The 24,916-nt window shown below is 37.4% G+C and overlaps 1 protein-coding gene across 3 annotated transcripts; it reads right to left on the reverse strand.

Moving 5' to 3' along the window:
- Positions 1-6,162: 6,162 nt before the first annotated feature.
- Positions 6,163-19,767, reverse strand: LOC135198143 (uncharacterized). Of its 3 annotated transcripts, none has more exons than XM_064225624.1 (2): positions 19,370-19,767; positions 6,163-8,684 (listed from the first exon to the last, which is right to left on the reverse strand). In XM_064225624.1, the coding sequence occupies exon 2, from the start codon at positions 8,669-8,671 to the stop codon at positions 7,970-7,972; it is 702 nt and encodes a 233-aa protein (XP_064081694.1). In that variant the 5' UTR covers positions 8,672-8,684; positions 19,370-19,767; the 3' UTR covers positions 6,163-7,969. The 3 variants fall into 3 exon arrangements, with proteins under 3 accessions (XP_064081694.1, XP_064081695.1, XP_064081693.1); XM_064225625.1 differs by having other exon boundaries at positions 19,365-19,767; XM_064225623.1 differs by having other exon boundaries at positions 19,456-19,765.
- Between the last annotated feature and the right edge of the window lie 5,149 nt (positions 19,768-24,916).

The raw sequence follows: 24,916 nt of genomic DNA on the forward strand, positions 1-24,916 counted from the left end.
AGAGCGGGCAATGTGTCCTCACCTTGAGGCTTTCTGTGTTCTTCCGAAGCAGTCTAGTCCGAGACTATGAGTCGGTCTCAGACGAAAGCATTCGTGATTAGGGAGAGAGGCGTCAGAGTGCAAAATATGTTACTGCGAAGATTCCGTTGCTAGTGTTCAGACGTCTATTCAAACATTCTTCGCAGAGATGGACGGTCAGAACAATGAGCGTGTCGTCCTTGGCTTGGAAGGATTTCCTCTAGACGGTGATTGAACCATTGAGGTAAATATTTCTGTGCGAGAACGTTTCTGTGGCACGGAATGAAGCTTTATGTAATTGAAGTGGTAAATTATATAGACACACACACACATATATGTATATATATATATATATATATATATATATATATATATATATATACATATATACATATATATATATATATATATATATATATATATATATATATATATATATATATATATATATATATATATATATATATATATATAAAGGTTTTTTGCCACGAAGAAAAAAATGAAAATGCGAGATAGACAAGTACTTTCAGTCCTGTTTGGACCCTTTACTGAGGGCACACTGATTTTACAGAGAACAACATAGTCAAAAGAAGGCTTAATATACAAACTGACACTACAAGATTACCAGTAAGGGCGATTTTCACTCTACAGAAAGGAGGAGCCGCCTGAGGGTAGCCATACCTTGAAGGATACACGCAGTAAACAAGTGATTCTTCCAGAGAACAGTACATTTTGAAAAAACACGGGAGCATATACAATTTAATATCATGAATTTTTACACAAATTTTCCCAAACAAATTATTATTAATGAAAAGACGAAAGAAAATATAAATATATATAAATATATCGAGCAAGAGAAAGAGGGAGAGAGAATATCGAACCAGGGAGAGAGAGAAGAGAGAGAGAGAGAGAAATAATAACTATATACATGTGGGACTAATTTATAGTTGTTCATTTATTTTAAGGTCCTTCACGAACATCTTACAAATATATGGGTCCAAATGGTACATTCCCAGACTAAGATTTAGGTTGTTTTTAGTTAGTGATTTGTATAATTGCCGATTCCAGTAAATTTCTTGAAACATAATCATTAGATCTAGCAATAACCGAGGTATCACCCCAATTAATACAATGAGATTTTTCACTCAGATGGATAAACAGTGCATTTGAAGTCTCGGCTGTTCTAACTGAATACATATGCTGCTTTATAATACGTACACATGAATTTTTACTTGACTGACCAACGTAAAACGATGGGCAATCCTTACAAGGAATTTTGTAAATGATGTTGTTATTTGTTACGGGACTATTCTTAATTAGCATATCTTTAATGGTAATTGTTATAAGAGAACACTACATTAACATTAAACGATTTAAATATTGATTTTATGGTTTCAAATCCACGAAATAAGGGAAGCTAAGTACATTTTTAGGCATTTCTTTTTCATTAATAGCAACACTATAAAACTTTTGTGAGCTTTTTTGATAACATAAATCAATTAAATGAGGTGGTAGCTGAGATCGTTTCCTATCTTTTTTATGTATTCTATTTCTTGGTCCAGAATATTGTGGACTCATGATACGCAAAGCGCGTAGGAACATAGAAGAAAAATTTAAGTTTTAATATTAGATGGTGGCCAGAATAAAAATGTACATATGTTAATTATTTGTGGGTTTCTATAAATACTGAATTGCATTGGAAGATTCTCTATGTATTAATACATCTAGTACTGCATAAATTGCCTATGTCCGTTAGTCACAATAATTTCCTTAATTAAGTTATGTATTTGTGATTGCAGATTTATTTTTAATGGAGAATATTACAACAAATATTGGTATGGCCATGGGTAACCCTTTATCACCTCTCCTTTCAAACTTATATATGGAATTTTTTGAGAGACAACACCTCCCGAATATCACACTTATCCCCTTAAAATGGTACCTGGTGGTATCGATGTAAATGATTTACTGTCTAAATTGAATAATTTACTGCCATCCATAAAATTCGCTGTTGAAATTGAAAATAACTATGTCATCCCTTCCTAGATGTATTAATACATAGAGAATCTTTCCAATGCAAATTCAGTATTTTTCATAGAAAACCCGCAATAATTTAACATATGTACATTTTTATTCTGGCCACCATCTTAATATTAAAACTTAAATTTTTTCTTCTATGTTCCTACGCGCTTTGCGTATCATGAGTCCACAATATCTGGACCAAGAAATAGAATACATAAAAAAGATAGGAAACGATCTCAGCTACCCACCTCATTTAATTGATTTATGTTATCAAAAGCTCACAAAAGTTTTATAGGTGTTGCTATTAATGAAAAAAGAAAAAAAATAACCCTAAAAAATGTACTTAGCTTACCTTATTTTCGTGGATTTGAAACCATAAAATCGATATTTAAATCGTTTAATGTTAATGTAGTGTTCTCTTATAACAATACCATTAAAGGTATGCTAATTAAGAATAGTCCCGTAACAAATAACAACATAATTTACAAAATTCCTTGTAAGGATTGCCCATCGTTTTACGTTGGTCAGTCAAGTAAAAATTTATGTGTACGTATTAAGCAGCATATGTATTCAGTTAGAACAGCCGAGACTTCAAATGCACTGTTTATCCATCTGAGTGAAAAATCTCATTGTATTAATTGGGGTGATACCTCGGTAATTGCTAGATCTAATGATTATGTTTCAAGAAATTTACTGGAATCGGCAATTATACAAATCACTAATAAAAACAACCTAAATCTTATCCTGGGAATGTACCATTTGGACCCATATATTAGTAAGATGTTTATGAAGGACCTTAAAATAAATGAACAACTAATAAATTAGTCCCACATGTATATAGTTTTATTAGTTTCCTCTCTCTCTCTCTCTCTCTCTCTGGTTCGATATTCTCTCTCCCTCTTTCTCTTGCTCAATATATATATATATATATATATATATATATATATATATATATATATATATATATATATATATATATATTTCTATTTTCTTTCGTCTTTTCATTAATAATAATTTGTTTAGGAAAATTTGTGTAAAAATTCATGATATTAAATTGTATATGCTCCCATGTTTTTTCAAAATGTACTGTTCTCTGGAAGAATCACTTGTTTACTGCGTGTATCCTTCAAGGTGTGGCTACCCTCAGGCGGCTCCTCCTTTCTGTAGAGTGAAAATCCCTTTACTGCTAATCTTGTAGTGTCAGTTTGTATATTAAGCCTTCTTTAGACTATGTTGTTCTCTGTAAAATCAGTTTGCCTAAGTAAAGGGTCCGAACAGGACCGAAAGTACTTGGCTATCTTGCTTTTTCATTTTTTCCTTCGTGGCAAAAAACCTTTATTTATACATAGCATCACGTTTTATATACTTCGTGATCAAGTTATTCATATATATATACATATATATATATATATATATATATATATATATATATATATATATATACATATATATACATACTACATACATATATATATATATGATATATATGTTTATATATATATATTTTATATATATATATATATATATATATATATATATATATATATACATATAGGGTTCATATTTTAATTGCGTTCCCATGATTTTAGCCAGTAACCAAGGAAAGTTCAAAGATTTCTTTATAACAAGACTCATTCATCCTTGCCTGTGTGCAAGTTACCCCTTTGAACTGAAAGCCTCCATTCTCTAGAGAAACCCTTTTTGATCCTGTTGGCTGTTCTGAATTTACCCCTCACAGGGAAAATTGGATTAGGGGTGGAGCCTACCCAGGCGAAATTTTAGAAAAGCAGGACAGCAGCAGCTCGCCCTCAGAAACTCTGAACTCTCAGACCTCACTCCAAACCACTCTGAAGCAGGACTTCCTCAGACTTTCTCAAGCCCAGCAGACTCCACTTCAACCCTTCTGCTCCCTCTGCCTCCTCTGGGGGTTCCCAAGTATTTTTTATACCTCCATAGAGCACAGGGACTTCAGCAGAATGCAATCTCTTTGCAGACAAACACTGTGCCTGATTGTGGGAGAAATTGGGAACCCTTTGGAATAAGTCTTGCATTAAAATAACCCGTTTGCGCAAAATTCTGATCTCTGTGTCGGGTTGCCCAGCCACGTGTTTCCGGTGGATCGACAATCAACCTCCTTATTAGTTCCTGGACCTATGTAAATTAATGTAAATATAGTTAATGTAAAACTAAAGTCCAGCTTTTATGTAAATCCTTTCCCCTTTCTTAGTAATATCGGCCTTCTGCCATAGTTTTTTTTTTCTTTTGTTATGATCTCTTGTCCCTCCATTTAAGGCCTTTTTTTTTTTTTTTTTTTTTTTTTTTTTTAATTACATTTTCCAGGAGGAAACGAGCAGCAGTTCAGAACAAAATGGCGACCTTATGCTAGTCTTGTGTGAAAAGGAATTTTCATTTCCAGTTGTGTAGCGATCATTAAAACTGGTATCACAAAAGAAACGAATCTGAATTCCTTTTAATATTTTTATGAGCAAGCAAAAACAAGGTTTCCCAATTCCTCCCACAACAGGAAAAGGTATATTTTATTTTCTAGTTATTTGTGTTGAACTAGGTATTCTAGTTAGGGGTATAAAATCTGACTGCCTTTATAGCGATTATGGATAGACCACGTGTATGCCGATAGACTATAGAGAAATTTAAACCTTAGCTTCATTTTATGTGCCGTTGCATAAAGCACAGAGGTATTTAGAGAATAAAATTCAAAACGAAAATGAGTGCCATATTTCGTGAATTGCAAGCTTAAATGAACGAATCTCCCGTTGTAAAGATATTTAGTTGTTTTCGTTTTTCACGTGAATCAACCTCCAAGGAATCAACGCGCTGTTCATTGTCGAGCTCTCTCTCTCTCTCGCGGTCACATGCATGTCTAAACAGGATAGAATTAAATCCCTAGCCACGTGTCTACTCAAGCCCTATCCATTGCCGTATATGAACAAAAGAATGGAAGAGTGAATAATAAAAAAAAACAGAAAAAAAATTGTTAAGTGTATATTCTTAACGTCAGAATAAGGAAAATCAAGGGTAAGCGTTTTTATTTTCTGTGGAGAGAGGAATAATAAGGGCAAATACTTATTGCTTTACGCAAAGGGCACATGGTACCTTTACCCAAGGCCAATAGAAATTCTATTGGCCTTGCCTTTACCCTAACTTTCTCCACTGCGGCCGTAAAATTCTTGTGTGATTCACCCAGGATCCATACATAGCCGACCCATATGCAGGCTTAATTCTCCGGGGATTTAAAATGGCGGAATTGGAAGGTCTTAGGTTCACGAGAGATAGCTAGAGTGAAAAGGGGTATTTAGGGAGTTTTGCGGAGGCAGTATATTATACAGCGGTGAGATTTTTATTCTGGTTCTTCCTCTTCCCTTTAATGTATACGAGCTAGCGTTTAAAATACGAATTTCTGAGCATAGCTAGGTTGGAAGGTTAAGATAGACCATGGATTTGCGTTGGTAAAAAAGGAAAAATAATTTTTATCCCCTTTTCGTCCTCGAGACGATAATAAAATAAAGGGAGAGCCCATGTATACATTTTACTTTATCAACTGCATGGACCACTCCCCTACGACATTCAATTTGCACTTCAGTAGGCGGCGTGATGTACTTCGTCTAACTGGTAACGGTTTTCAAAGTTATATTAGAAAAAAAAAATGTTTTAGATTTTGGTTGTAATTTTAGTAGTCTGTTTTTACATTTATATTTTAATGCATTATTTCAGTTTTAACTGGCCTTGATGCAAACCAGAAATAAATTAGTAAGCGATTTATCTTCTTAATAGTGTATGGTCGTAGGTTTAAAGGTTTAAAACCATATCTGAAATCATTTGTAATGATTCGACTTGTTTCTTTAAATGCATTGCTCTAGTCCTCAAAACTGTTCAGCATTTGGTAATTGTCTCCACATTGCATTGTGAGTTGTTTAGCTTTTCTTTGTTTCTTTCATTATACATTCAATTTTCCAACAATCAAATTGAATGCTATATAAAGTGCATCTAAAGTGAATCAGAACATAACTGTCGATGGTTCTTTATATTCTCAACTATTTGCAGGATATGATCTCTGTTTACATTTATGTTAATAGTTACACTGAGGGAACACAAACACATGGATAGAATAAATGTACAAGATATATATTTCAAAATTAAGTTATAGCCAAATAAATCTAGGAAGTTTGAAGTAAATAAATTTACATACATAACTGGTCAACATTAGATCTATGAGATAACATAAATATGACGACTTCTTGTTGAAGATCTGAAGCGATGGTTAGCACAAGCTTCGAAAGTACATAAAAAAATGGGTGGACAAGTCAATGTTGTTAATTACCCTGAGTTATGCGGCTAGGCCAAAAGTAACCGCAGATACGAAATCATTATATATATGTAAGGGTAGGAGCCTGGAAAAATACATAAAATCAAACTGTATTGTTGTCAACATTTTAACCCATCAATAATAGGTGAACTACTCACTAAAATGTCCCTAAACAAAATCACTTCACAACAGTTATTTTTAACCATTCTATAACCTAAGGTTTAACTAACATTAAGCACTGTTTACTTATATTTATGAAAAATATAAATACCTTCCTGTGTAGTGGTGGGTGACAGGCGGCAATAACAGATAAATGAGGGCGAAAATTGATGTCACTTACGGAAACCCAACAAGGATAGTTAAGAAAAATAAATGAACTCCAACTCACCATCACCAGACAATAGATGGCGCTGAGATTACCCGACAAAACCACTCAATAGATGGCGCTACTATTACCTGACAGTACCACAGCTGTGAGCAAATACAATTCATATTCGAGTACAGGGTGTCCCTAACGTCCCAGTGACATTGCAAGTATTTATTGCTCAGAATGGTACTTGGACTTTATAGACACCCTGTATATTATGTAATGTAGTCATACATGTGCCGAAGTAAAATTGTGCCTCAGAGAATTATTTCCTGTTATATATTACCTTCGCATTAAGTGCTGTGAAGATATGAGGGAGTGGAACTTTTTGACATCAACCCTAAATTAGGTCTCCGTGCTTGCATTAGGTTGTTTAGCTATATTTAAAGGAAATCGCGATGAAGGGTAAATGAGAATAAATAGACAAGGAAATACACGAACTTTTTAGACTGTTTATTCCCATGCTATGCAGATTAATATCGACACTTTTCCATTTGATATCTCTGTTATGCTAATGTATGAGCTGTATTATTTCTAACCTTAGAGAGAGAGAGGGGGGAGGAGCTCTTCACTAGTCAGTGAGTAATTATGAGAGAGAGAGAGAGAGAGAGGTGCTCTTCAGTAGTCAGGGAGTAATTATAAAAGAGAGAGAGAGAGAGAGAGAGGAGCTCTTCAGTAGTCAGGGAGTAATTATAAAAGAGAGAGAGAGAGAGAGAGAGAGAGAGAGAGGAGCTCTTCAGTAGTCAGGGAGTAATTATAAGAGAGAGAAAGAGAGAGAGAGGAAAGGGGGGGGGGGTGTTGTGGAAGGGCAGGGCCAGATCACCGTGTGGTAAAAGGTGACATTTCCTTCCCTTGTTCAAAGTTTAACAGTAAAATGGTGAACATGAGGTCCACTAACTCCCCTGAATACCAAGGAAACAGTAGAGCCAAATCAGAATCTTATGACAGACACGAGAAGGATCATCGAGTGATGGGATTCAGTTTTCAGAAAGGATGACGAGGACGAGACTGTTTGTAGAAAACTGCTAGTGCTTGGGTTTTGTGTTGACAATTTTGTTGCAACGCCAGGTGATTTGCCATCACCGTTAAGTAAGAATACAAAGTACAATACAAAATTTGATACCTTTTTACGCATAGCTCCAGCATGATGCTCAGCACAAACACACAAGCAAACCTCACGAGTCAATGACAAGCAGTGTCAGGCAAAGAAATGTTAACAATTGTAGATTTTTTTGTCATTAAAACTTGGGCCAGAATTCTTTGCCTAAGATCGTAACTTTACTGGATGTTTCATGTCGATCTCCCATAGTCATTGTGACATAGAACTTTTCGTTCCTAACCTCACAGGGTCGGCGAACGCCCCATGTTTTTGTGCGTGTTTCCCCTGCGTCTCCTAAATATGTTCCGTCTCCAGGACCACAGCAAACGAGGTCATAACAGGAGCCTTTCTCCGGCATCATTTTTGGATTTGGAATATCCTGGTACATCGTCTTGAATAAAGAAGCAACTGGTTCCCTCTCCTCCTTACCACATAAGTAGAGACCGACAAAGTTGTCAGAAAAGTCGAAGCTGATGGGACAGTCCCACATGATGTGGAGATATGTGTCATCGTCCAGCTGATAAGTGACAATGCCACTGGATCCGCTTATGGCCCAGCCCCCAGCAGCGTGGAAGAGACACTCGTCCTGATGCTGATGCTGAATGACTGAGGTCGGTGGTTGCTTCATCTTCCCCCAGTGCAGGTAAACCTTTTGCAACTTGATCATGTGACCAGCCCCGTTTTCAATCATCATGTGATTTCGCCTTCCCATTCCTTCACTATTGAGGCCCAAGAGGAGTAGACTGCCAGAGCCCCCTGCTGCAATGGCAGAAGCGATTGCCTGCTTCTTGGAACCTGATTCAAAGAATGTCAACACTCCAGATGCAACTGGGCCCGCCATGGTTGTCGCAGATCTGGAAAGAGAGAAATTAGTTTAGAAAGTGTACAGCAAAGAGCAGCTAAACTTAATCGCAACACATCTGGGTGAATGAAGGAATTGGTCAAGTCATTCAAGGCAGATCAATAACATGGCAGTCTTTTCTTTTTCTACACATTTCTAAATGGTTACCTCATGCCACTTCATGCTTGTATATAAAGAATATTGTCTCATCCTTCATAGAATAACTTCCTCTTCAAGGAAGCCTGTTGTGTGTTGAATTCTCGAACTGGTGAAAAAATTCTGAAGACTTGTAAGTTTTCTAATGACATAGGGATTTGAAATTCTTCAATTACGAGAATCATTCGGTCCCTGTGCTTGTGTATCAGTGATTGATTGAGACCCCAGACTTTTACCAAATGACAGTAGAGTAATGTACTTCAAGAGAAAGTAGTGCCACTGATGAAGACAAGCCAGACTCAAATGCCCTCGTTTTAGAAAAACTGCCTGAGGTGATTTACTTGAAATTTTAGAGGATGAACTAGAACATTATGATATTCCTTTAACTGTAGCAAACCTCATTAGTCTCATAAATTTTGTTTTGATGGGAATTTTTTGTACACACATTTTGCATGGCTATGGGTAATCCCTTATCTCCTGTCCTTAGCAATATTTACATGGAATTTTTTAGACAAAACTCTTACCAAGAATTTCGCCCCCAAAATTTACATTGTTAAGGTATGTGGATGATATTTTCTGTATTTGGCCAGTTCACGAAAATCTCCAGGAATTCCTTATTAATCTCAATAATTTAGTCCCTATTATAAAACTTACTGTAGAGGAAGAAAGAAATTGTAATCTGAATTTTCTTGACGTAACTGTCCATTGAAATAATAGAAATTTCACCTCTTAAAATTCAGTTTTTTGTGGGATGCTCTTAAGGGCTTTACGTGTTTGTAGCCCGCAGTTTATTGAAGCTGAGATTAAAACTTTATGGTAGCGCCTTGAAACTTGAATACCCAAGGACTTTTGTAGATGTGGCATGGAAAAGAGCTAGAACAAAAGTTTTATTTAACTAATGGCAAACTTGAATTTAGTAAGCATAATTACTGTATGATGAAAAGTTTTTTTAGAAATTCTTAGCAATTTTAAAGCTTTTTACATAACAAATGATTTTTTTTCAGTAATATTAATGTTAAGAGTTTAGTAATGAAAAATTCTCCTAAAGATCTTCCCGGCTGCATATATGAAATTCCTTGTAGAAAGTGTGATAAAATACATTACAGATAAACCGGAAATTCCCTTTCACGACGAATCAAACAGCATCAATATTCTGTAAGAACTGGACAAATATCGAATGCTTTATTATTCGTACATATGAGAGATTTATATCATCATATTAACCGGAGTCAAGTAAGAGCTTTAATCCCATGTAATGACACAGTTAAAAGGAATATCATTGAATCTTGTTTCATCAAGTCAAATAATGGAAGCGTTCTAAATTTAAGTCTTGGTTGATTTAAACCCGATGCCTTCATAATGAAAAACGTTGTAGATAAATATAAGCAACAAAATTAATATATTCAGTTTTATACAAGGTTTAGGACTTTGTATGGCTGCGTTTCAGTTTCTCTAATGGTTGAATCTATGTTTAAGTTTGTGACCGTGTGATATCCGATAATCATGGATCATCCCTTTGAATTTTACCCTTTTGACAATTAACCATATGGTATTCTTAACCGTTTTGTGTTTCTAGTAACTTTCTTTCCAACTGTATTTCATTCGTTCCTAGACAATGTCTTAATAAAGACGAAAGCGCTTGGATTTCTGCCTGTCATTTTCCTGTGGTGTTCGCTTATTTAATGAAGTCACGTGCATTTACTGTGAGTCTTTAAGCAATATATACTACTCCACACACACACACACACACACACACATATATATGATATATATATATATATATAATATATATATATATATATATATATATATATATATATATATATATATATATATATATATATATTATATATATATATATATATATATATATATATATATATGTATATATGTATATATATATATATTTATATAAATATATATATATATATATATATATATATATATATATATATATATATATATATATATATATATATATACATCAGAAGACAGGAGCAGCAGCTCGGATGATACACGATAGGGAGTCCATGGAAGGTCGTTCTATTGTCATACATTGTATATTTAAGAGCCGACGTTTCACATCGCTAAAATGATTCAGAACTAACGCTTGTTTGACACCTCATAAGACCTCGGAAGACCTTACGTAATCTCGCAGGACCTCATAGCCCCCAACAAGACTCGCAAGACCCCACAGGACCTTACGGGACTCAGGAACCCAACAGGACCTCACAATACCTTACAGGACCTTAAAGGACCTCATGCGATTATTCGCATGACCCCACGACTGACACCGAAATTATATGACCTGATCTCTGTCATTTGTGGGTTCAGGATATGAAGGAAAAACAGGAGAGAGAAAAGTTTACGTGCATGCAATGTAGGACATGCAAAAATAATAATCGATGAAACGTTTAGCACAGGTGTATTCTTCTTAGCTACACAGGTGGCCTTTAACTGTAATTATTACGTTAAGTATACTAGTGTACAACCGGACGGCAGGTTAGACTTATTGACACTCATGGTGACGCACGTCTTTGTGTGGCGGCCGACGGGAACGGGACTGCGGCACTGGGGGTGACTGGCCACTTGTGTCGACCCAATCTGTACTGAGTGGGACCCACTAACGAACTGCTGTGACCGATGGTGCGGCCTGTTTCAAATGCCCCCTTCAGATGGTATCGTTATGCAAGAAGCTGATTGGTTATTCTGGCTCCTTAGACACAAGGGCCAATCACGAAGGGATATAGAGATAGGTGGCACTCTTTTGAACTGCCCATGCCCGGTCGTTCAGAGTGCCAGGAGAAAGGCAAGAGCCTATCTCCCACTCTCAATCCACGAAGGAAGCCGTGGTGCCGATCGTGCAAATATGGGTAGGGGAGCGACAGGGAAGGGCGTTGATCGACACTGGTGCAAGTGTGTCTCTGTTAGAAGAACACCTGGTGACAGGATCAGTGCAGCCGATGAAAGGTTCTTTAGTTTTGAGTACTGCAGGTGGTCATCGGATGGTAACCCAAAGGGCTGTGAAACAACAGGTAACCATCGATGGGCGAGTGGTGATACATACCTTTTATGTAGTGCCAGCATTACAAGTGGAAGGAATTTCAGTTATTTTAGGAATTGATTTTGTGGATAGGAACGAAATAAGAGTGGCTGGCACAGCCGGGAAAGGGATCGAGGTATGTTTAAAGGGACAAAGAATTTCCCACAGAGGGGGAGAGACCGAGGTGCCTACGAGTCTCCCTTAAGTCGAAGGGAGCTGGGGGAAAAGTACCCGCTGCCCCAGAGGCGGGAGATGTGGCACCATCCCGGACCCTCTCATCCCTCGCCGTGACACCCTCACGGAGCATACCGGAAGGCACTTTAGTTATGATCAGACCACATAACAAATGGGACGATTTTATCATTCCGGGTCTGAGTGAGGTAATACAGGGAGAAATTAATGTGCCATTTATGAATGTCAGTGACCAGCGTATCGTACTAAACAGCGAGTCGATATGCGACCTTGAACCTTGTGAAATAGCAGATGCTTCCTACACTCTTGCGACCTTGGGTAGCACGTTTCAAGGTCGCAGTGAGGAACGTCTAAGTAGACTCCTCCGGAGCAGCTGGTGGGTCTACCCCTGTTACTTATCAGAATATTGTCAAAGAAATCGTAGAAGGTTTATCAAGATGTAATCGCGATTGGCGACGAAACCCCAGGCAGAGTAAATAGTTTCCTTTGTTATAGAAACCGGGGGTCATCCACCCATAAGATCTAAGCCTTATAGAATACCAGTTTGTTATTCAACGGGAAGTGGAGAACGAGATCAATAAATTAAGGGAACAAGGGACAATCAGAGAAAGTGAATCTCCCTGGGCCTCGCCAATCGTGATGGTTAAAAAGAAGGATGGTTCTCTTAGGCTATGTGTGATTATAGAAAGTTGAATAGTATCACGAAGACAATGCATTACCCATTGCCCTCTATCGAAGAGTTGATTGGTTTAAGGTTAGGGATAGTAAATTCTCACCACCTTAGATTTAAAGTCAGGTTATCATCAAATACCTATAGACGAGAGTAGCAAGGAAAGACAGCCTTCTAGCTAATGATCAATTGTTTGAAAATATAATTACCTCCCTTTTGTTTTATTTAGTGACATAATCATAATAGGGTGGGCTACAGTAGAAGAACACAAGAAGAACATTATTGAAGTTTTAGAAGCTTTAAAGCGACAGGGAATGAAAATTAATCTAACTAAATGTAAATTCTTTCAGCAAGAAGTTGAATTTTTGGGGCACATCGTAACATCCGAAGGCCTTAAGCCTGTGCCGATAAAGTAGCAGCAATTAGAGAATTTCCCCGGCCGAAGAATGCAAAGGAAGTAGCCAGTTTCCTCGGGCTCGCGGGCTACTACCGTAAATTCATAAAAGATTTCAGTAAAATAGCGAGACCGCTAGATTCATTGAGAAAGCAGAAAGATTTTCATTGGGAACGGGAGGAAGAAATGGCTTTTCAAGAACTAAAGATTTCACTCACTAGTAATGAACTATTGGCTTATCCAAAGTTCGATCGAGCATTTGTAGTAACCACTGACGCGAGCAGTATAGCTATCGGGGGAGTGATTTCTCAAGTTGACGATGCAGGAAATGAAAAGCCGATTTGTTTTGCATCACGAGCATTGAAAGGAGCAGAGAAGAATTACAGTACCTTCGATAGAGAGGCATTGGCTATTCTATGGATGCTGGAGAGACATCGCTACTTTTTACTGGGGCATAAAGTCAAAATTAACACAGATCATCGTCCATTGAGAGATTTATTCAAGAAAGGGGATTTGACCACTCGACAGGCTCGTTGGATAGAACGGCTGTTAGAGTTTGATGTTGTGGGAATGAACATATAGCAGGGAAAACAAATAAAGTAGCGGATGCCCTCTCCAGAAGTGCCATAATGGGAGTTACAACTCGAGCCGCAAAGAGAGAGAAACAACGACGGAAGAAGCAGTTAAATGAGTCAGAGGCAGCCGATGTAGAAAACGGGAATAACTCGGGAACTCCAGAGTTAGGGAGAGAGAGAAGGGAAACGAGTCGTGGGAGCGAAAGGGCTGATCCTCCTAGGGGGTCAGCAAGCGAATGCCCTGGGAGTGTAAATGAGTGTGTGATTGATTTGTGTGGTTGGAGTGTTGGAGAGGTGATAAGGGGTCAGAAGTCCGAGCCATGGATCGGGCAGGTTAGGGCTTATGTAAGGGGTGCGAGTAACGAGTTTCCCGATTTCCTAAAGGTGTCCAGAAGTATGTTCTTCATTGAAGGAGATATTTTGTTTTGTAAATATGAGAAGAGACCGGGCGATATCCGATCTCGCGTCGTCCTTCCTCCCTCTTTGGTAGAGAAAGCCATCCACATGATACATGTAAGTGCTTATGCAGGACATATAGGTATAGAAAGGTCCCTCAGGAGGGCACGAGAATCCTTTTTTTGGATAGGAATGAGAACAGACATTACAAAATTTATCAGCCAGTGCCACATATGTAATACCATGAAAAACCATAAACACTCTATTCCAAAGGCTCGCATGTGGCCAGTAGAGCCAATTAAATTTAACAGAGTGCATATCGATGTCGTAGGACCCTTCCCTCCCGGGGACGGGCAGTTCAAATATGTATGTGTGATGGTGGATGCGTTCACGCGTTATACGCACACCTACGCAATGGTGGATAAGACCGCAACATCGGTTGCCAGAGCTTTGTGTTCATTCATAACGAAATTCAGCTGTCCTCGTACTCTAATCAGTGATAATGGGCGTGAGTTTGTTAATGAAGAGATAAAAGAGCTGACAAAAACATTATTTAAGTGGAACATTTCACGATCTTGCATCCCTACCGGACCTTCAGCCAATGGGTTAGTTGAATCCCATAATAGAGAAGTGACAAATATTTTGAAATATTTAGTGGCAGATAGTCCGAATCAGTGGGCAGAGATGTTGCAAATGGCGGAATTTGCACTTAATACTGCGTACAACAGCTCCATAAGAGATACTCCGTATTTTTTAGTGTATGGACAGGACCCTTCATTGCCATATACAGTGATCATGGACCCTAGAACTTTACCGTTATATAGTGTTGAGCAATACCGGGTGATGTTATGTAACCTAACCCGAAGAGTATTTCAGATAACGCAGAAACTTCTGTTGAGGGCAAATGAAAAGTATCAGACGCAATATGATCAGCGATTCCGCACACAAACGTCTAAGATACAAATAGGGGACAGGATCTATTTGAAAAGACTGCAACCGAAGAAACATAAACTTGAGCCCGCCTATCTAGGTCCGTACCGCGTGAAATTAAAAACGACACTGCGGTGATAAAGCATATTAGGACCGGTGCCCAGTGCGAAACCACTTATCACACATGCATCCCGTCAGAGAAAGATGTCCTGATGTGGCATCTGAACAAACCGGTACCCCCATTTCCGGGACTGCCTGGTTACCTGGGAGAGGAGAGTGAAGATGATATACAAGCATGTCCAAGGGATCATTAAACGGTGCGCCCGACGTGCATACAGACGAAGGTCGCAAATATGGTGTCATGTTCTGAAGTATCAACATTATTCTAAACGTATCTTTGCACCAACCTGCCGTGTTCCTTTTTAATCTTTTATTTTGATTTTGTGATGATACCTTTTCATGCATAAATTGAGACAAATCATACTTTCTGTTTCATTATTGTGTTTGTACAAGTTCTTGGTCTTGATGATTGATAGTAATCTGTTTATTTTATTGCTTTCTTATAACCACAGGTTTTTGTACTATCTGTTTATTTTTTTATTATTTTTTGAAATGACTGCAGGTTTTGTGCTCCAATTTTAAGAAGAATGTAATGTGTTTAATGTGGTGATATAAAATTTATTATTTCATTGATTCTTACATAATTTCTTTTTCATTAGGGAACATATTTACAATGTGATGCGTGGAATTCAGAACAGACTGTAAATTGCCAATTGTAAGCACGCAATTTGACCCTGGCTTGCTAAGTTTAGTTTTTATTCTGCATGAATTATTAATGACATTTCTAATAACATTTCGGTCGGTAAGGTACTCAAATAACAGTGCACAAATAATTGAGACTAAATAAGGGAAAAATGCATATAAATAAATAAAGAAAAAAAATAGTGTTTTGAGTTCTGCGGGACGCAGAACTTGTGGGGGGGAGTGGTGAACTGATCTGCATAGAAAAGTCATGTGTGAGACGTAACGGAAATTCTACTACTATGAGATTCAGGGTCTCTGTAACACGGTTTTTTAGACTTTGCTCCTTATCAAAGCATCGGATGTAGCTGAAAGTTGACATATGTATATTTTACAACCACACACAAATTTTGTCAGCATTATCAATAACCTAAACCCGATAGTTTTAATTTTTATAGAGTAAAATGCTCTAGCCGACGCCATGGCCAATGATACGAGCAAGAGTCGAAAAACATTCATTACGTAAGCAAGGTAAACAAACACCGTTTGACTAAATGTTGCCCGCCCATCCACCAGACAAGAAATGCTATCGGCTCTGAAATGACCCTGACTTTATGAATGGCGGAACGATAAAAAAAAAAAACCCCCCATAGATGTGGGTTAGGTATCAGTGCTAGCGTAGTAATACTACTGTAGCAGTAGTGCCGCAACAGTATAGCAGTAATATACATAAATAAAACGTTTAGACCAACTGCTGGGATCCTTGAGGATCATTTAGCACTTCTTACAACTACTCGAGAAATCAGTTTTTATAGCCAGAAGTTAAATTTTCTAATCCAACAATGCCCATGGTAGCCTTTAGTGTTATCCTGAATTATAACGAGGCGAAAGTGGGTGGAGCCTCATGAAGTCACCATTCTGACGATAATTATTGGTGAAGGTTTAAAGCCAATACGGTACCGGCTATTTTTTTTCAGTAAATAGGTAGATAGCCAATAAATAAAAATGCTTGACATTGGATATAGCAGTTATCAAATCAAGCTTGTCTACTAGTGTTTTTGGTAATTACCAACTAATCCCTACATCTTGTCAATCTGATTGTGACCTATAAAGTAGACTGTAATTTCTTTGGAAACTTATTTTGGGAGTTAGACTAATAATCGAAGTGTTTTTGTATTTATTAACATATTTTGTTGGTGTTTTTTCATTATGACAATTATCAGTGGGGAGGTTCAGAGTTCATAAAGGTGTACTGCTTTGCTTGTATTTAAATTTGTATGTCATTGCTGCCAGAGGTTTAGCCTTCGTTACGTATAGCCAATCATCCATCGAGAAAGAGGGAAGAAATGCTGTCATAAGTTACGTAACGAGTGCGTTCGAAACCTTTTCTCTGAGTAAGTTGGCCCGTCTTCAAAAAAGGTCACTTTTACATTATAAGTACCAAATTTATTCAACCTACGTAGTGCAGAATACACTCAAAATTTATGTGTTGATATAATATGTATTCGAATAAGCATTATATTTATGAAATACATAGATAAAAAGTTATTGCGAAAAAACCGTGTTACAGAGGCCCTGAATCTCATAGTTAGATGTGTTGTGCGTATGTGTGATGAGAGAGTAACGATCGGATAGATATCGCTGATTCATCGAATGCCCATATGATCGTTGGTGGCGTGGCGTGGGTGATTCAAATGAGTGCCATACATCGAAGACCCTTATTGGTTCCTTTCAATTATAAGAGGCCAATCAGCTTAGACCTATGACCCAAACAAGTTCAGTTTGAAAAGTTAAGAGTCAGTAGGGAATTAGTGGTCGACGGGTCAGGGCGCGTCTCAAAGACAGTGGTCGGCGCGTGTCGCCTTAGAGTACCTTCCGACTATATAATAATCATATAATTAGTAGCGTATTATTAGCAACAGGGCCCTGTGTAACTATTAAGGAAAATACACATGTGTTAATTTTATCTTACGCGTTTCATTGTACTGGTAGAACCCTTGTATGATCGAAAATCAGGTCACAGTTACGGGATAGTCTTGGGATACTATGGGGATGTGATGAGAGGATACCCTTCACACCCCCGGAGGTGGGAAACCCCGCCCCGCTTAGAAGCCGTCGTGATTGCTAAAAGTTGTCACTGATAGTTAATATTAGTATTAGTTCGACTGCACAATGAACGAGTTGTGTAGCCTTTAGTAGCGTAATCAATAGCATGTTGTGTTAGGGAAATGCAGATAGGGAATTTGTAGAAAGTAACATTAGAAAAAAAATTGTATAAAAAAATAAGAGAGAGAAAAAAAAAAAGGATGGTTCTCTTAGGCCGTGTTCTGATTATAGTTAAAGTATCACGAGCGACAATACATTCCATTTGTCCCCATCGAAGAATTGTAATTAAGATTTAAAGACAGAATTATTAACGTAAATTCATTAGAGCTTGTTTGAGTAAAGTAGCGAGACTGATATATTTGTTGAAAGAGATGTTTGATATATTTGTTGAAAGAGTAGTTAGATTTTCATTGGGAAAGAGAAGTAATTTTTAAATTTGATAATGAAGTGAGAACAAATCGTGTTGTTTTTCCTGATACAGAAATGTCCTTAGGAATATTAATTTCTCAACAAGATCGTAGGATCGAACAACTGTTAGAGTTTGCTGTGGGGATTGATCATATAAAAAAAGTAATGAGAGTAGCCGACGATCTTCCTAAGAGTACTGTATGGCACGAGCCAAAGAGAGAGAGGAACTGCGACGCATATATATAGTTAAATGTTTCAGTTACAACTGTGGGTGAGTTGCACAGAAAACAGAGGCAAGTGAGTCAGCTGTTGTATGAACGTGTGAGCGAGTGCCGTGGGGTTGTGCATGTGATGAGTGTGTGTGGGTTTGCTAGTGTGTTAGGGAGTTGACTGACAAGTCACAGTGTTCTGAACATGCAGGAGATAAATGCTTAATAAAAGAAAGTAAAAAAAGAGAAAAGAGTAACTTTTTGTGCCACCGTTCCTCCCTCTTCGATAAAGCAAACCATCCACATAATTTGTAAGTACGTGTAGGTGCCTTACGTAGCATACCAGCGCAAGTCATGAGTAACATGTGTCTGTCACAAGGTGAACAGAGAATATCGTAAAAACATGCTTATGCACCTTTGTTTCATGTCAGTTACTACTGAAAAATTTATATGTAATTTTTAAAACATTTTGTTGCAGTTCTAAGCATATCCATGAGTGAGTCTTTGTATTCATAATTGTGTTATCTTTTATTGCGTTATTAATTTTATTGCATTTCAAGTCGTATTAGGCTAAGGCCCCACCAAATCCGTCGCGGCACGTCGCGTGCGTCCAACACGGCTATCCGTCTACAAGCGTCTCCGTCTTCTGCGAGTGATTTATGCATCGAACCATTTATCACGTATAATTCCTCTTCGTTGATTTTCCCGAAGAACGAGAATTGGATAACAAACGACTTTGTTGCTTAATGTTTTTATATGTATGAGTGTGTGTGTGGAGAAAAAATGGCACCACCAACCGACTGAAACATTTTGCAACCCATGACATCAGCGAGAAAATTATTTATAGGTAGGAAAAGATTTTGAATGACGCACCTCACCTTGTTTCGTTTCGGACAGTGAACAGGGAAAGGAAAGGCCGATAAACCGTCACTTCAGTTGCAGAACGGGAAATGTGTCTCCTTACCTTGAGGCTTTCTGTGTTCTTCCGAAGCAGTCTAGTCCGAGACTAGTAGATCTCAAGGCCTTGGTCGATCTTAGACTAAAGTATTCGGTATTAGGGAGAGAGGCGAGAGCGCGCAAAATATGTTACTACGAAGAATCCGTTGTTAGTGTTTAGACGACTATCTAAACATCTTTCGCAGAGATGGACTGTCAGACCAATGAGCGTCTTGCACTCGGCTCGGGAGGATTATCTCTGGACGGTGATTGGACCGTTGAGGTAAATATTTCTGTGCGAGAACGTTTCTGTGGCGCCCAGCTATTAAGCTGGGGTGGACCACATCTACCGGCAATGAATGAAGCGACAGAAGCGCTATGTAGTTGAAGTGGTAAGTTATACAGTCACACACTCACACTCACACTCACACTCATACACACACACACACATTCATAATATATATATATATATATATATATATATTATATATATATATATTATATATATATATATGACTGGTAAAAAAAAATGTTCTGTAACAACAGAATTCCATCTAATAAAAGGAGCCCATAAAAAAAAACACCAAAATGTAGAGAGAAAAGTACTATATTTCAGAGACTGCTGTCTCTCTCTTCAGGTATACGAATGAGAAAAGTTTACAGAAAAGGTGGTATTTATACCAAGAGATCCGTCCACAAGTAAGCCAATTTAGGTCACCAGCTCCTTAGCGACACAAACACCTACGAAAAAACTGACGAAAAATCCCCTCCAAAACGTTCCCACAGAATTTTTTCGGAAAGTAAGATTAATTGGCCAAGACAAAAAGAGTATTGAACTATTAGAGAAATTTAAAGTAATTAATCCTAAATTACCCTACTTTTATGGCCTTCCCCAAAACTCACAAAGACAATCTTCCATTCAGACCCATCGTTTCATGCGCCGGAGCTTTCAATTACAAAATTTCTAAATGGTAGCTGGCCTCCTCCTTTCTCCTTTTTTAGGCACTTTTTCTCCCAGTCACATTAAACATTCGGAAGATTTTGTCACAAATTCAGAGAAGCACATATACCACTTCACAACATAAAAACAAAACTTTAAGGCCTTGACGAGACTCCCTATTCATAAAAGTACCAGTACAAGGACGTTCTTCAGTTTTTAAGGGAAAAATTATCCCCCTATTCAGATCATTTCCCATTGGCGCTTGACACAAATAATAAAAGTTAGTTGAATTATGTGCATCTAATAACACATATTTTCATTGCGGGGAATCATTCTACAGCAAAAATTCGGGTGTAGTATGGGTAGTCCTTTAAGTCCTATTTTAGCCAATCTGTACATGGAATCTTTGAAACTACAGTAATAAATGCAAATAAAACCAACATGCTGTGGATGAGATACGTGGATGATATTCTAACATTTTGGGATAATAGGTGGGGTAATTTTAATGAATTCCTCTCAAAATTAAACGCATTAGTGCCCAGCATCAAATTTATTTAAAGTTGAATGGGAAACAGACAACAAAAAATTCCTTTTCTTGATGTTTAATAATCAGAGACACGACAGAATACAAATTTACCATATACAGAAAAACCAACGTTTTCTCACTTTCATATATTCACTACTTTAGCTATCACGACATTACTATCAAGATAGGTGTAGCTAGCAACCTATTCTTAAGAGCCTTACGAATTGTTCCCCAGATTTCCTGGAAAAAGAATTTGAACTAATTCGCAAACAACTTTCGTTTTTAAAGTATCCTGACCATATAATTGAGAAAGCAATTCAAAAAGCAAACGTAATTTTCTACCGACCCCCTAAAGACAAGACCAGAGACACACCCAACAATAAAATAAAAATTCCTCACCTGGAGACGATTAAGAGAATAACCCACACCCTTGGGAAATCCAACCCTTTTGCATTTTAGCCAAATCCCTGATTAACGTCCAACAAAAGACATCTCCCAAGGACTCTGGGGTCTATGAGATCCCTTGCCAAGACTGTGACCAATCTTACATCGGATTTACAGGTAAATCACTTCCCAGAGATTAATACAACACAAACGGTCAGTTAGGTATGGACAACAGAACTCTGCTATTTTCAACCATATAAATGAACATAACCATAGAATAAACTGGAATTTGTCAACGTGTAATTTATAGCAGCAACTGCCGGTACAAGAGTCAAATGATGGAATCGGCCTTAATAAAAGAAAAGAAGCAGGTAATGGAACATCTCAAAACAAAAAGGGGCGTGGGTTTCAGATGTCGTCGACCAAGTTTTTCCATTTAACCAATGCTTAAGAAGATTAAAGGAAGATTATCCAGCGGGGGTAACCTAAATTGCTTACTTGTGGACGGATCTCTTGGTATAAATACCACCTTTTCTGTAAACTTTTCTCATTCATATACCTGAAGAGAGAGACAGCAGTCTCTGAAATATAGTACTTTTCTCTCTACATTTTGGTGTTTTTATGGGCTCCTTTTATTAGATATATATATATATATATTACGAAAAGGACCTCATTCAAACTGGATGGTATCTAGCAGAGTTATTTATTTTAAAAAAAAAGTTACAAGCTTTCAAGGACAAACAATCCATATTATTAAGTATCCATGAAATGACCGAATATGTATAGGCCAGCTGTATTTATATTTGCGTGCTGGCTTCTTGAGCTTTCAGTTACCCTACATCTCTTGTTTGACCCTGCCCTCGTGACCTTGACCGTTCTCTGCCCGTGGCACATTATAGGTGTTCTTCATATTCCGTACGGTGTTTTGTGTTTGTGCTTACCTTGCCTTTCCTATTGTGGAGTACTACATGATTTTTCTATGAGTCCATTCCCAGTGATACCTGCCATTACATTGTTTGCGCATGGTATGAATAAAGGCATTCTCTACAATCAGTCTGGCCGTTTTGATAGTGTTCCTGTAAACAAATTTCATATTCTGTGGTTTTTTTTTCCAACAGTGTTTGGCAACTGTGGACATCTGATTGTAGTGCCTTATGTTTGTATGTGTTGCTTGCTCCGCTCTTTCCAAGATTTGCGGCTCTCGCTGTAGTACCATTCTTCAGTCTAGACACGCTGCCATATATACCAGTACTTAGGGTATCATAATCTCCTAAAATTCTTCAACAAAGAATTCGGGACTGCAAATGGCCAATGGCCAATCCTGTCATTACTCCCATTTTAGTTTCCTTCCTGTGACTGGAGAAAATATGTATGTATGAATTAAGTATGTCTTCTTCCTGCACTATACCTTGAATTTTAAATTTTCCCCTTCCCAAACTATTGTACTCGTATTCGAAAAAGATGAATAATAAAAGAAGAACAGAAATAGGCCCTCTAAGAATTGAAGGGAGATTAATGAATGAAAAAAATGAAATATGCAACATATTGGCAGAAAGATATAAGAGAGAATTTACCCCTAGAATTGATAATGAAGATAATGATACAGAAATAAGGGATGAAAATAGTAAATATTTATCAGATATAGATCTTAATGAAGCCGATATTGTGCAGGCTATTAATGAAATTAAAAATGGAGCTGCAGCTGGGCCTGATGGTGTCCCTGCTATTTTGTTAAAGAAAGTAGCCCATTCTATCGCAAAGCCACTTGCAATATTATTAAGACAAAGTGTAGATATAGGCAAGATTTATGATGAGCACAAATTAGCATATATTACCCCTACTTTCAGAAGTGGATCAAGACTAGAGGCAAGTAATTATAGGCCTGTGAGTCTAACATCACATATTATGAAAGTGTATGAAAGGGTAATGAAGAAAAATATTATGAAACATTAAATAAAAAATAATTTGTTTAATATAGGACAACATGGTTTTGTATCCGGAAAAAGCACACAAACCCAACTGTTAGTCCACCGTGAGAACATATACAAAAATATGAGAAACGGAAATGAGACAGATGTGGTTTTTCTAGACTTTGTAAAAGCTTTTGACAAGGTAGATCATAATATATTAGTGAAGAAAATTAGAAAACATAATATAGTGGACAAAGTAGGAAGATGGTTAAAAGAATTTTTACACAACAGAAAACAGATAGTTATTGTAAGCGATGAGAAATTGGATGAAGCAAAGGTAATATCCCATGTACCACAAGGTACGGTGTTAGCTGCATTACTGTTTGTTATTATGATTGCAGACATAGACAGTAATGTTAAGGACTCGGTAGTGAGTAGTTTTGCCGATGACACAAGAATAAGTAGAGAAATTACTTGTGATTTAAGATAGGAATGCACTACAAAGAGGCCTTAACAAAGTATATGATTGGGCAGAGGTAAATAGGATGGTATTTAACTCTGATAAATTTGAATCAATAAATTATGGAGATAGAGAAGGAAAGCTATATGCATATAGGGGACCTAATAATGAGACAATCACAAATAAGGAAGCAGTTAAACCTTGGCGTGATGTTGAATAGGAACATGTTATGCAATGATCAAATAGCAATTCTATTGGCAAAATGTAAAGCAAAAATGGGAATGTTGTTACGGCACTTCAAAACAAGAAATGCTGAACACATGATTATGCTTTATAAAATGTATGTTCATAGTCCACTTGAATATTGCAATATAATATGGTACGCACACTATCAAAAGGATATTGCACAAATAGAGAGTGTACAAAGGTCCTTTACAGCTAGAATAGAAGAAGTTAAGGATCTTGACTACTGAGAAAGACTACAATATTTAAAATTATATAGTCTAGAAAGGAGAAGAGAACACTACATGGTAATTCAGGCATGGAAACAGATAGAAGGAATTGCCGGAAACATCATGGAGCTAGAAGGAATTGCCGGAAACATCATGGAGCTAGAAGGAATTGCCGGAAACATCATGGAGCTAAAAAAATATCAGAGCTAAAGAGAAGCAAGCAGAGGTTAGATTAATAGTGCCCAAAACCAAAAAATATACAGGAAAAATAAGGAAAGCACACAGGACATTAATCCACTACGTACCAGCATCGACAATGCAGCGTCTATTCAATGCGTTGCCAGCTCATCTGAGGAATATATCAGGAGTGACCCTAGATGTGTTTAAGAATAAGCTCGACAAATATCTAAGCTGCATCCCAGACCACCCAAGATTCGAAGATGTAGAATATACTGGAAGATGCACTAGCAACTCTCTGGGAGACATTAGAGGTGCCTCACACTGAGGGACCTGGGGCAACCCGAACAAGATGTAAGGTTTGTAAGGACCAGTACTACATCCAAGAAAGGAATTTCTCCTTCCTTCTCTTCTTCTCTAGTGAACTTGAGTTGTTCATTTAATTTATTTATGTTTTCCAGGAACTTGTGTAGTTCTTCCCTTTCTCCCTTGTAAATGATCAAGATGTCATCCACGTATCTTACCTATTTTATGATTTTAAGCTCCCTTGGTTTAATTTGCTCACCTCTTCCGTTTCAAACCATTCCATAAAGATGTTAGCTAAGATCAGAGAAAGACTCGAACCCATAGCAGCGCCATT

Source organism: Macrobrachium nipponense, chromosome 21, assembly GCF_015104395.2.
Source record: "Macrobrachium nipponense isolate FS-2020 chromosome 21, ASM1510439v2, whole genome shotgun sequence".
Classification (NCBI taxonomy): domain Eukaryota; kingdom Metazoa; phylum Arthropoda; class Malacostraca; order Decapoda; family Palaemonidae; genus Macrobrachium; species Macrobrachium nipponense.